This window comes from Galendromus occidentalis, unplaced genomic scaffold, assembly GCF_000255335.2.
Source record: "Galendromus occidentalis unplaced genomic scaffold, Mocc_1.1 scf7180000077496, whole genome shotgun sequence".
In the NCBI taxonomy this organism is placed as follows: domain Eukaryota; kingdom Metazoa; phylum Arthropoda; class Arachnida; order Mesostigmata; family Phytoseiidae; genus Galendromus; species Galendromus occidentalis.
This window is the reverse complement of record NW_003805484.1, coordinates 793,635-807,048: the sequence shown is the minus strand read 5'-3', so window position 1 is coordinate 807,048 and position 13,414 is coordinate 793,635. Positions and strand designations below refer to the sequence as shown.

The 13,414-nt window shown below is 52.4% G+C and overlaps 1 protein-coding gene across 1 annotated transcript; it reads left to right on the top strand.

Annotated features, from left to right (window-relative positions):
- The first annotated feature begins 594 nt into the window (after positions 1-594).
- LOC100906421 (leucine-rich repeat-containing protein 4C-like) lies at positions 595-3,484 on the top strand. Its single transcript, XM_029112348.1, has 6 exons — positions 595-795; positions 919-1,194; positions 1,407-1,589; positions 1,772-1,883; positions 2,052-3,199; positions 3,344-3,484. The coding sequence occupies exons 1-6, from the start codon at positions 595-597 to the stop codon at positions 3,482-3,484; spliced, it is 2,061 nt and encodes a 686-aa protein (XP_028968181.1).
- The last annotated feature ends 9,930 nt before the right edge of the window (positions 3,485-13,414 follow it).

The window sequence follows — 13,414 nt, the reverse complement described above, 5'->3', positions numbered from 1 at the left end:
TCCGCGCGCAGTGTGGGCGAGCATCGGACATTTCCGAATCTTCGTCGCCCTATCAGTTTCCGGAATTAGACTCCAGAAAATGTGCACTCGAGATGCCTCTCGCTTCGAGGATGAGCTCTGGCGAGTCCCTCGAGGAATTTCAGTCAGCCATCTAGCTTAAACCCCGAGATGTGTTTCTCATTGATTTCTGCTGCGCCAGAATATCACTGTAGGCCGTGTGGAACGGGGAGGATCTACCCGCGATGCGTTCTTTCCCAGACAGGGAAAAATCCCCAATTATCGGACGCAAAATACTTCCGTCCAGGCCATTCGGATAAAAACGATGCTGATCACTAGTACATACACAGAGAGTCCTTGGAAAGGCGCGCGCAGTGTTCACGGATCAACATCGCAACCGATATCGACTTCTTGACAGACGAGCGGAGTTCTCTGCTCTCTGTACTTGAGGCACTTCACTCGTATATGCGTGCTGCAAGGAATTACTACCCACCTAGCTTTGGGGCAGATCTATCGAGTGCTGTGTAATTTGAATTTCCTCCGATTCCAGAGTACGTCGTCAGATGACAGCCCTAAGCATTGAGTGATGTGACCACGATGCCTAGCTGGTGGGCACTGCTTCAAGTGCTGGGCGTCTTGCTGTTGACCGGCGAGACGACCTCGATAGCGCTACCAGCCTACACTGACGAAGAATGCGCGAAGGGCTGTACCTGCAAATGGTCCAGCGGGAAACAAACCGCAGAATGCGGACACCAACAACTAGAGTCCGTCCCCGACGGTCTGAACGTCGAAACTCAGGTTAGTTCTTTGGTTCTTCATTCCCGATACCGATCATTCTCGTCTCAGGGTTCGGCAGGGGACCGTGACGCGACTCGCTCGATGCGATTGCGACTCCCAGGACGGAAAACCCTCTTTTTGCAGGTGCTCAACATCTCGGCAAATCCTCTACAGTCGCTCAAATCTCGAGAATTTTATTCGAAATCGTACTCAAACCTGCAGAGGATTTATGCGTCCCGATGTCACATCTCTCAAATCGCAGACGACGCTTTCCATCTTCTAACAAACCTCGTGGAATTAGACTTGAGCGGTAACGATCTCACGTCTGTTCCCACGAGAGCTCTATCCGATTGTTCGGCTCTCCGGAGACTCTCGCTCAGCCATAACCCCATACAGGTCCTTCACGACGATGCGTTCCGCGTGAGTCCCAATCGGATATTTTCGCTTCGGAAGCGACTCTTTACTTCCTTCACAGGATGTTTCCGCTCCGTAATTTTCTCTTCGGGTTTTCCTTCCGGTCTCTCGTTGACTTCATGATTCGATCTTTGCTCCGGTGTCCCGAAGGTACGCCGGCGCCGTGTTCCGCGCCTTTCGGTGAAGCTCTTTCTCCGATACGCACCGATTTTCCGCAGGGTCTTATCCGCTTGGGAACCTTGGAATTGAACTTCTGTCAGCTGCACTCGATTGAAACAATGGCTTTCCGCGGGCTGCGAGGTCTGGAATTTCTCAGGATGGCCCATAACCTGCTGACCCGTATTCCTTCGGCGGCTCTCACCGACCACCTTCCGCCCCAGCTGTACGGAGTCAACCTCGAGGTGAGCGCTCGGGACCGTTCGGTCCAACGATTGCTTTGCCGACAGGCAACTCAGCAAATATTTACCGCTCGCAACAGCCCGGGAATCGACTGTGGGCGCGGACCGCACCCACCTCCGGAATGCAGATGTCACTTATTCCCGATATTCCGAGGCTAAACTCAACAATTGCGCGCTCCTTTCAGGAAAATCCATGGGTCTGTGACTGCGAAATGCGTCAAGTTCGACAGTGGATGATCGACAACAATATGCCATTGTCGGCCCCGCCGAAGTGCGCGAGTCCGAGCCGACTTCAAGGTTCGTATTCGGTCGTCTTTGCGTGCGGATCCCCGGGTCCCAGAGGACGCGGTTGTCGACGTCGACGGGTAGGCGGACGAGCTCGGGGACGGGATTCCCGACAGTCGACCGCGGGCATTATATGCACCGACCGACTGAGGCTCAAGCGAATGTTGCTCCGTATTGCAGGGATTTCCTGGAGTGCGCTCGACATGGACGACTTCGCCTGTGCGCCGGAAGTTTCTTCAATCGATGCGTCGGCGACCGCCGTCGAACTGGAGAACGCAACTCTACGCTGCGAGGTCGACTCGACACCGCCGTCGTCGACGTCGATTCAGTGGTCGATAAACGGACGCCCAATACGAAACATGTCCGTCATTTCATTCGGTCGTCAGCTGTACGTCATTCACGAGGAAGAGTCGCTGAGACGTTTGAAGACCAGCGTGCTCACAATTGTTAATGTTTTCATGAAGGACAGCGGCACGTATCTTTGCTCAGCGTCGAATCGTGCCGGTAACGTTTCGGCCATGTCCACGCTCTTCGTCCAGCCTAGAGAAGAGTTCGGAACGTTGACAGCTGCCGAAATCGTCGGTGTGATACTGGGCTTTCTGTTGACCATTATTGTGCTGGTAGGTGCTGTTTATATGGTGATGCAGCAATATGCGAGATACTGCGAAGAAAGGGCCGCGTCGGCCGCGCACGACGGCTCCCGACGCAAGTATCCTTCGGCGAGCAACGGGACCAACCACGAATCGAGTAGTCGAGGAGCCAAGTCAAGTAAGGCGAGCCTCGAAAACCTCAAAGCCAAAGCAAGCTACGAAACGATGGTCTCGCTGGGCAAAGACAATCATGTCGGAGTGGATCTGGTCAACTCGGCTGCCAAGCCCTTCACGGAGCTCGGCAGCTGTTCTCCTTCCGAGAGGCACGTCATAAGCAGTAATGAGTCGGCGCCTGGAAGCAGTTCCGGCATCGCTTCCAGCACCACCTCGGCATCTGACAGTATGCAGATGATTTCGGCTCCTGGTCGGACGGCTAAAGAGCCCTCGAGCTCGAGCGGATGTCCAGTGACCGGTGTCGAAACGCTGAGGTCGATGAGCCCGTCGTCGGTGAAGCTCTCGTCTTTCGAGAAGAATAACGCTAGTCTAGTGAACGCAATCGCCTCGGAGCTCGAGGAAAAAATCGCCAATCGGGTAATCGAGAACCTGAACCTCCGCAATCGTCAGAAACAGCCGTCATCGCCGAAACCGGAGGTGGTTCCGGAAGAAGCGAATGAAGACGTTCCGCCCCCTGCTCCTCAATGTGCCAAAGATTACCCTGATGAATACGTCGCTCTCAAAGTTCAGCAGAAGCAGCAGCCGTTGCTCCAACAGCAGCACACCCTTCATCATCACCAGCAGCAGCAGGAACAACAACAACAGCAGCAGCAGCAGGCGTTGCATCATAATCATCAACATAACGGAGGCAAGCACGGCGCGCCTCAGGTCAGCGCTCGGGTTGTGGCTAATGTTCAAGCTAATCCTCTCCATAATCTGGAAAGACAATCCAGGGACAGTCCTGACGAAGGTTTAGGAGACGAACGTGAATACGAAACAGAACACGAGGAAGCCGTTAATGTTGCATAGCGCATTTGGTCGGTACTCCGCCGACTGAGCGGCTGAAACCGCTTTGAATCTGTGATCCATGTACAGGACCCGTGAGGACCCGGTTTAGATTTAAATTGTTGTGAGGGTGAGTTTCCGTATCGATCCTATCCCTACATTCCCCCTTAGTCCGATGAGCGACCCCATCCATACTCTATTTTCCGAATCAGCTTTTTTGAATTCTCCACCAAGATCGATTTGGGGCGCGAATCCACTGATAGCTCTCCATAATACTGATGCTTCTTGCCATTACCCTTACAGGTCGATTCCCACTGTTAATATTCACCAGAAAGAGGGATATTTCCAATCGTTCATTTCATCGCATATCGCCATCTTCGGTTGCATTCGTGATGGTTCTAGTCTGAGAAGTTTCGAAATTATCTCCGAAGTTGAGTCTTATACAATGTCTGGGTCAGCTGATGCGAACGCCAGTAGGTGGAAGGAGTATGTGGACTCGCCATGTGAGGATCCGAGATATTTCATAAGGTCAAACGTGTATTCGGAAATTTCTGGCGTCGGAATGATAAACATAGTCCTGAACGAGTCGATGTACATTCTTGATAATTGCGGGGATCGGCGACGCGGATCCCGATTTGTTGGAACATATTATGAGTGGACTTGCTCTTCGAAGCTGGGATTCCGCGGGCGACCGCTATGATTGCGATGAAATCGTGAATAAAAGTCGAATATTATCAGAAGATGAAACGCCCCCTTCTCTACTGGGTGTCACAGAGAAGATCGTCAGACATGGAAAACGAAATAAATCTATCGAAGGGTGAGGCACGAGTTCCGCCGATTCGGGCCACTACCAAATCTTTTCATCTTGGTAATAATTATTTTATCTCTGAGCGCTCAGTCTTCGGACCAGAACTTTCATGCGATATGGTGAGGAATATGATTTTGGCGAACTGAGCGGGACACGACCCGCTGCATGGGTTCCTCATTGGTGATCCTGAGCGTCAGGGCTCATATCACTCACACTCGATCGGAATCATCCAGGCGACGCGTCGCTAAGCTCGGCGATTCAGGGTCCTCTGTCAGTATCGTGGCAGTCGGCGCTACTGAAAATATTCTTCCGTTATGCTCATTTGATGGAACACCTACATTTTTTCGGAGACCTCGAGCGAATATTTGCGGATATTAGGCCCTGCTCAATCTGCTATCCGCCTGAGACGACTCGCAAAACAAATGCGCGCAGTCGACAAATCGATCTGCTCGAGCGATCGATGCATTATCCTGCATTGATTAATGTGTGCCGAACCGCCCAATTCTGCCTTCGCCTAAACAGAATTCGGGCGATCGAAAAACTCACCTGTTTTCGTTGTTGACTGAAACCTTCAGGAAGCTGCCTCCCCGGGGGCCAACTCGAATGTTGATAATTGTATTGATGCTCAGTCTCCGTATGGGATTTCAATTGGGACTCGAATCTCTTCGGAGCCCATTGAGTCGACGGGGTAGAACTCCGAGTTCACAGAGTCATTTCATCCTCCATCCTGTCTTCGACGATGGGGAGCATTCACACCACGGGTAGCCGAATCGCTCGAGGCAACCGAGGAATTCTCCGGAGAAGACTCGAACCGGGACGCCGCCGCAGGATCGAGCTGACCTTGGAAACGCGGAATAATCTTTCCCCTCGTTCATGTGAACCTCCGAACATCTCCATGGATTCAGAAGTCAGGAGAGGATCGGAGGGGAACACTCGTCGGGAGCCGTCGTCGAAATCCTCTCGCTTCGTTTTCAGAGGCTGTCGTAGAGATCCCGTCCCAAACGGTCGCCTCCTCCCACAGCCGGGTAATTGAGGGCAGCAGCCTGTGCTCCCAGTCGGATCTGAAGTTTCAATTTCCTCGAGGCCATCACCAAGGCAATCTGTCTATTCACTTTCTTTCCCGATCCGAGACTTGTAGGTCAATAATAATCTGCGACGCGGGGCTGCCGCGGTTTATTATGTATAGAATTCGCCAGAGTCCGCTCCGAGTCGTTTGAGTCGGCGGTGGTATATCGAGTCGGGGGCCGGCAGGTGTCTCAGTTTGGCGGCGCTTGGTCATTCCGCCAAGATGAATTATTCAATGGACGCTCCAGGATATCCTAATGAAATATTTCTTGGCTACCATAAATTGTCAATGCGTAGGTGAGCCACTATCGATAAAAATGAGAGAGTGCGGATAGAATATTCTCTCACAGGAGTGGACACAAAGGCTTTTTGTATTCAGTCGGAGGTTCACAGGGCTCGTCCTCTGCCTCGAGAAGCCGCGGACTGGAAACACCGATCTACTTACAACTCTCTCGACCCATGTGGAAGAGTTGCTCGTGACTGATACATTGTTGGATGTCGTGGGAGAACAGCACGATCCGAAGGAAAAAAAACTTATCTCGGGTAGGCTGAGAGGATTATCTGCGAAGCTCGGTCAAGCTGACGCTTTCTTGGAGAGCCGGGTCGCGACCAACAATAAGCGAACGAGGGAGAAGCCCGGTGATGAACGAGCTCTACGTGGCTTAATAGTTTCCGCAGCAGCAGCAGCACGTTAACAGCTCTGAAGACCGCAAGGTAGTCCACGGAGTCCAAGAGCCTCGTGGGGAAGCTCTCTGTAGGCGTCCCGTTCTCGGATCCAGCCGCATACGGATTATTATTATCTCCAAAAAAATTTCCAGACTCGCCAACCTGATCGAGTGCCTCTCGAGAAATTCCCGCACGATGCTCGGAATGGGCCCGATTTCTCAACTTATCCGCATTCTTCGCCCTTTTCGCTAGACGATTCGTGATCCCGTCGTGTCGCCGCCTCCCGGAGCACATGCATGGTGACCAAGTCTATTTTCTCATGGAGCATCTCTCGCAGTAAGTGCGCTCAGCGTTCCCTCTGCGTCATGAGGTTCCCGACCCGCTTACGGTTGGAACGGATCGATTCGGTGACGATTGCAGGGCTCAGAAGCATGGGAAGCTCCGGTTCAGATCGCGCGAGTCGGGATGCTGGATGGAGACTACAGAGCTCAGCGAAACAGAAAGAGACAAGCAGCCAGTCAGTGAAACGGATTCGACGAACCGGAGCCGTCTAGGAGCGAAGGGAGCGCTGAAGGAAAATTCGGGAGCGAGGAGGCGTTTATCCGCCGTCATGATCGTTTTGCCTCTATTTTCCATTAGACTGGCAACAGACATTGATCGAGTAGGCTTCAATTTAGCGGCTGGAATAGAGCGTCTGTACGTCGGCGGTACGGCAGACAAACGGACGGTCGTAGGAGCCGTTGAGGGAAGTGCCTGTAGATTCAGGGGTTTTGTCTTGGAGTCATCCATTCAGGCCTCCTGACGTCATCGTTGCTGTTGTGCTTTGTTGAGTCTGTTGCTGCTCATTCCGAACTAAGTTTGTCGTTTTTTCTCCGTTTCCCCCTCCAGGCGCTTCTCGTATTTTTTCCTCTCGAACCGCCTCTCGTCCTCTCTGTTCACTCCTTGTTTTCATCCTGGAGTCTTGTAGTGGGTCCTCTCTCTTTACAATTCTCGTGCGACGTCTCCCAGATATTTGGTTTTTCTGCTGAGTTCACTGAGCGAGCGAGTTCCGAGTTCGCTTACTCGCTCGTTTGCGTGTGCGGCCTTGTTCGAACTGAAAGGAAAAAATCATACTCTCCTGCGGCGCGCGCTCCGTTTCTCCTCTCCCTATAACTTCGTCTTTCTACGGTTTCGCCTCCAGGGCTGTGAGTGAGACGAGCGGCAAGCGTATATGGCGACTTCGGCACCTCAAGGGAGCTTTTCCCAAAGTTCTTCTCGTTGCGAGATGCCGCCGGTCGAATCGTTCGCCAACGTGATTTTTCATTTTGGGAGTGAGCAAGGAAGGAAACGGAACGAACCATCCACGGGGAGATCCCGAGGAGGGGGAGCGTCGGGAGGGTGAGTCAGCTTCCCAGAACTGTTGCTACGCGCGTTTTCGACGACGTTGACTGCTTTTGGAAAGGGCGAGCCGAGTTCCCGATTCTGTAGTTGCTCCAATTCCTACTTCCTGACAATCCTCTGACGGGTGGAGCGAGATTTTTAGGCAAGCTACATAAATGTACGTCTAAGTCTCGCGTCTCCTGATGAACCTGCTCGGACACCGAAGATTCGCCTTCACTAGTAGGCATACACAACTGATGAAATCGATAGCACGCTCCTGGATTCTCGTAGGGGAAATCGCCCAATTACCCGGACTGATACCGGAAATTTTTAATCGAAATGACTCCTCGACACGACTTACGGAACTCAAGCTCCTATAAGTTCGCCAGAACTCTCCGATCGACTCTCGATTCCCTGATCAAGTTTCGAAGTTCCTATCAACCACCGATTCCATCGCGACCGATTCGGTGAGCGGTGAGACAAGTTTCTCAAAAGCTCTACCGACTGAATCAAACGCCAGGTCTTCTGTGAGACCGTCGGTCGGCACGAGTCTGAAGCGGAAAATATCTGCTTCTTGTATACTCCGAGCTTGGAAGGCTCAGTGCGCTTAGCAAGGAACACATTCCTCTCCCATGGGTATTCTGCGATAGAATAGATGGGACTTTTCGGCTATGAGCGAATATCGATCCACCCAATGCAAACCGATCCAGCTGAGCTTTGTTGTGGACCATCGTCCGGGATTGAAACCTAGAAACAATGATGATTTTTTGGATCGGGCTGACCGCTGATGTTCTAAAGTTTCATCCAAGTATCCAACGGGATCGATGACACCTCAAGAGACTTCAACACTCTAGATCGCTTCAGTCTTTGCCCCAACTCGGCCGATTTTTCTACGCTGCGCTGTCAGCCTCGCAATCGCTCTGGAAACTTCCATCTAGTGGCCGTATCATCGGTTATCTCCTTCTTGCCCGCTCTCATCCCCGCTGGCTTTCATCTTCCGGTGAGCCTGTTTCTCGCTACATCCCGTGGACGAGTGAAAGATATCATTCGGGGGCTTCGCAGCCGGACAGTTCTTTTCTGCTCCGTTGGCTGTCGTGGCTCATTGTTGTGATCAAGTCCGCTCAACGGCTCAGTTGGCTGTTAAATGTATTCTCCAGCATAGGAGTCAGCTCACTGGTGCGCTGCGTTGGGCTCAGTATTCCTGCAAGCCGGCGGGTTCGACGAGAACCAGTCAGTCAGCCTGTTCGTCGGTGTTCCGAAGGACGAACGTGCTCCGACTGCGATCCGTACGATTCCTCGCCTTTCTGTCTATCCTTCGTCTTCCCATCTTGCTGCGCTGCTTTCATTAGTAATTGCCGTAATTCCCGCCTCGACTCTCATTAAACGGAAATAATAAATAAACGGACGTCTCTGAAAACGGAGGCGGGCCACGGATATGGATCTCTAATTCAAAATTGCTCAGTTACGAAGGATGAGGAGAAATCTCTTTATCAAATCTCGAAGTGCCCTAGCGGGAGCTTAATGCCAACTGATCGAACGCGTTCCGGAGGACGACCGTCATTGTCGTCAATAAGCGTGAAAATCAACACGTAGTCCTTCCTCGTTCAGTCGGGAGCGGAGAAATGTACGCATGAAGGCACGCGCAAGGCAGGAACGAAAATCCAAGGGGAACAGAGAGCGCATGTGGATAGTTATCAATAGGCGTCAATTATGCACAAGCGAGTCCAACGTTAAAACAGGAAGGGTGGTGTTCCTGGCAGCAGCCGTTGCGGCCATACCTGCTTAGGAACCTCGTTTGCCCGCTCTCCGACCTACCAAGCCTCGCCGGCTGTCCTGCAAGCGGGCTCAAAGGATACGATCGAGGTGTCACAGGTCGCCGTCCCCTCTCCGTGCAGGGATCGTAGCGGTCGTCGACGAGCAGAGCACCGAGGTGGCAGGAACGGTCGAATATTGAAGAGTGCTCCGAGAGGGCTACAGAGGATTGTTGATCGCCGATTTCCTTTATTTGTTCGATCGTACCGGACGTGCGTAGCCGCTTACTTCGATCTTGGAGCCTTGGCCAATGCTCAGTGATCACGAGGGCGTGCCTGGAGCGGCTCGATACGGCCGTGGTCGTCGCCGTCCACCGCATCGTTTCGGAACAATAGACTCGAAATTTTATGACGAACGCGTTCTATGTGGCCCACGCTCCACCTTGCCTTTTGTGACAAGGTCATCCGCGCACACCGCCGAGTGCCATCGGTTTCCCGCAATTCTTATCCACGTCGATACGGCCGAGAGTGACGATTAAATCTACGTCGGATCCCGCATTCGAAGTCGTGGACTAGGGGCGAAAGCGGCGGGTGGGGGAAGGGTGTCCAGAATCCAGGGAGGCAGCTCCTCGTGATGATTCCCCATCAAGAAAATAGATGTAGGATAGCTTGGCTTTTTTCGTAATTAAGCAGGGTTGCGAAATCAACTCTTTTCTCTTGGGGCAATTTGAGGTTCTCTGCTGGTGTCGCAGACGGGGTGTCTTTAGAACTATGGGGCAACGCTGGAATATTTTCCCGGAACGGCTCGTCCGATCCTGCTAACGACTGGTCCTCTGACCTCGTCGTGTACAGCCAAAGTTCCTCTTGAATTTCGTTGTCACCGTCTGCTATTCGGAAGCGTTCAAGCAGAGCGTGCTCCTCCCTAAATCTGAATTTCAAATTTAAAATCTATTTAATTTAAAAAAACGTCCTCCTTCCCGCGAGGCGGCGGTGTTCCCATCCTTGTGTTTTCGTTCGCTTGTGACGGTTTCCATCGAGTGAGCTGAGAGAGAATGCGCAATAGTCTTTCGACTTCTATTCCTCCCCCGCGTCCCCCTCTGCGCTACGGGATGCTGACTAAGGATCGAGACCGTTCCTTCCTCAACTTCCGATGTAGAACAGACGCTCAGTTGAACGTCATCGAAAACCTCTCGCTTGTGACGCTCGAAAGGTCACCAAGCAATCACGAGCTCACGTGTTTACGTTTGTCATTTCAAATTTTCCAAAACAAACACGAGCGGGATCGCCCACCCCTCGACCCTCGACGAAGGGTCCAGATGACATTTGGCCGCATCATAGAGGGAGCGAACGAACGGAGCCGTGAATTATGAGCAATAATGACAACATCTACGTAATCGGTGACCTCCAGCGCAGCCAACACAGTGCCATAGGGGAGCTGCGTTTTTCCGCTCTCTTTACTAATCCACGACTCATTCATCTGACGCCGAGTCTTCCGTGGGCCCTACGGACAGATAGGCAGAATATTCAGATCGCAGGCAAACACAGATCGCACGCTTGGATGCATGTCTCTCTATTCCTACATACGTACCTAGCTCGCTCGCCAACCTAGCAGCTAGCCTCGTGCTGGTCGTGCGTGTGACCAAGCGAGCACGTTGCTGTATACATGTATGTGAACGTCTGAATATGAATCTGTATATCTGTGTGTGTCGTTCCGTCATCAACCGGCCGCGAGTCTGGCATCCAACATCCCTGCGCTTCGGCTGTCTACTTGATCTGTCTGCTCCTGTTTTCTCGCGATGAGCACCACAACCGCTGCCGGAGAATATTGCGTAATGCACGCCGCATGTGATGATGCGGGAGAGCAGCAATGTGTGTTCAGAAAACTCGGAGATGAGTGGATGGAAGAGGAAAATGGGAAGAAAACCATCGATCTCAGCGCTAAGCCCATATAAGCCGAGCGCTCGGCATTGACGTCGTTGTCGTCTAGTGGGCGTCGGCAACGTCAGCGGCGAGGGCCAGCGACGCTTCGGACGCAAGGCTGTGATCCTCGTATAATATGACCGCGGTTTACTGGCGCGGAATAAGCTCGCTGCCAGCCATCCAGCAACCTGGCCCCGTCTGTTCCTCCGTCTCGCGTCGACTCGATTCTCACGGAGCGCCCTCGCCGTCGTTGAGGTAGCCGATGCAAGTTCCGTAACAATATCCTCGAGCTCGCTCCTGTTAGCGCCTCAGCTGGTCAACCGCCGCGTCGTCGCGCCTCAGCTGGCCATGCTTGACCTCCATGATGGACATGGTGGTCGACTGTCCACTGCCACTCACCTATTGGAAGGGAGCGCATGGGGAGCGCAAAAAAAACTTCTCAGAATTGTAGAGATCGGAACCGATCGCGATGCGGGTCGAGAGAGCTCGAAATTGAGTTGTGACGCTCGAAACACATCCTCAAGCTCTAGGGAGACGAGCGTCCGGAAACCGCCACCTGAAGAATTCCTCTGAGACACCGGAGATGATGAAGATAACTCCGGGGTTCAAAATTATGTCTTTGGTGGGAAACATCAGTTTACGCTCCTCGACGATCGAAAAATCCGAGAGGCTCGTCTGGAAGCCGGCTCCAACCGTTGTTGTCGCGGGAATCGCCGCGTGGATTCTTCCTTAGATTTCCGTCATGTCATGACCCGGACGCGAAGGTCTGGCAGTCCACTCCCGTTAATGCGGTCTGCCCGTTCGCTCAGTAGAGAAAATACTGAGGACGTCCGATGAGGTATCGAAGATTCAATCGTTCCGCTAATGAATCAGAGCACACGGAATCACACCGTCAGTACGGATTTTGCATGCTTATATCGACAAGCCGTATTGTACAAACCGCCCAAGGTTACTGCTCCTCTACCTCTGTCTGGAGTATCTACGAACTTGTTCAGAATTACATATACGACTCGTCGATCTCATCGATCCCTAAGTGAGCGAAAACCGTACACCATTCGGACTCAAGTGCGGAAAAAAGAAAGTAGGCAAGAGGAACTTCTTCGCCTGAAGAGAGAACGTGAAGCAGGAAGAAAATAACCAGATCTGGCAGTGAAGAACAGAGAAGGAGGTGGATATCAGCCACTGAACGGAGTCCAAGACTCAAACGCTTCAGCTCGTTATTGACAGCTGCTTCCCAAGGCGTCTACCGAACGCTGCCTCGGGCTGTTTGCTGCTTCGCCCCTCCCCTTCCCGTTCTCCCTGATGTGGAATCCGTCCTCAATAACACTTCCTCACTCTTTTGCCACGCAAGTTCCCACAATCCTCGCATCTTAGACAGCTCCAGAAACGCAGGCCTGTCGGCCGCATCGGGCCGCGGCAGGCCGTCCAGCTTCCAAAAGCTGTTGCGTGTTTCAGTGTATCATATGTTTGCTCACTGGAGCATTTTTGCTCTCGAGCTCCGTCGAGGTCACTTCATTTGCTGGATATTGCACTAGCAGCAAAGGCTGACGCCGAGCCTTCATCAGCAGCCGGGCGCTCGTTGCTTCTCTATGTCTGTTTTTCTCTATCCGTGCCCCTCGAGTCGTTCATAAGATGAGCATTGAGGGACCACTCATTTCTTCAGATGCTCACATCGAAGGCAAGCGTCCGAGCCATATCCCAAGACGCGACCTCATCAATGATGCGACAGGGAGCGAATCCGTGAGGTTTTTTCGAGTCGTCCTCTGAGGGAATCCGCTCTAGAATACAAGCGAGGATAAGTTCCGAAACATTTTTCATAGTGTCAGGCGATACAGCGATCGGGATCGAGTCCATCCGGGATTTCGCGCTTCAGTGTTTGCAGTCTCTGTCGAAATTTGAGATTTGCGACTTTGAATAATTGACGAGGGGCTCCGAGATGGATGATCCCCTATCTCCGCGAACACTTGCGGAGAGATTAGCAGCCCTCGTCGCTCTGGAAGAGAACGGGAATGTCTCTGCTCACTCGGTCGCTAGAATAAAAATACGAGGAATCGGAGAGATGGACGGAGGAGAATAATGAAAGAAAAAAAAGAGAAAAGACGATTGGATGTCCAGTATGCGATAGTGTCTCCTTCATCTTCGCTTATCTCCGAAAAGCAGGCTCCTTAGCTTTGCCTTCTGACGTCTCGCATCCCTCGTACTGATCCTGGCCATCTCCTAGTCCGAGCCTGTTTATGGGTTCTAGTGAAAATGGCTGTGGCCGGCTTCCCGGGCATGGGAGTGGGTGAGCTCTGCAAGCGCGAATGGGGCCCAGGGTACAGGGCCGCGAAGTGCTGAAAATGAGAAATAAAGAGAAAGTGTGCAGAAACGAGAGCTCAAGGTGGA

What these genes read in the sequence shown, in the direction of transcription:
- LOC100906421 (XM_029112348.1), top strand. Translation starts at nt 595, where the DNA reads ATGCCTAGCTGGTGGGCACTGCTTCAAGTGCTGGGCGTCTTGCTGTTG. An exon ending in GTCTGAACGTCGAAACTCAG is followed by an intron (nt 796 to 918) that starts GTTAGTTCTTTG and finishes CTCTTTTTGCAG; the next exon opens with GTGCTCAACATCTCGGCAAA. An exon ending in ATGAATACGTCGCTCTCAAA is followed by an intron (nt 3,200 to 3,343) that starts GTTCAGCAGAAG and finishes GGCGCGCCTCAG; the next exon opens with GTCAGCGCTCGGGTTGTGGC.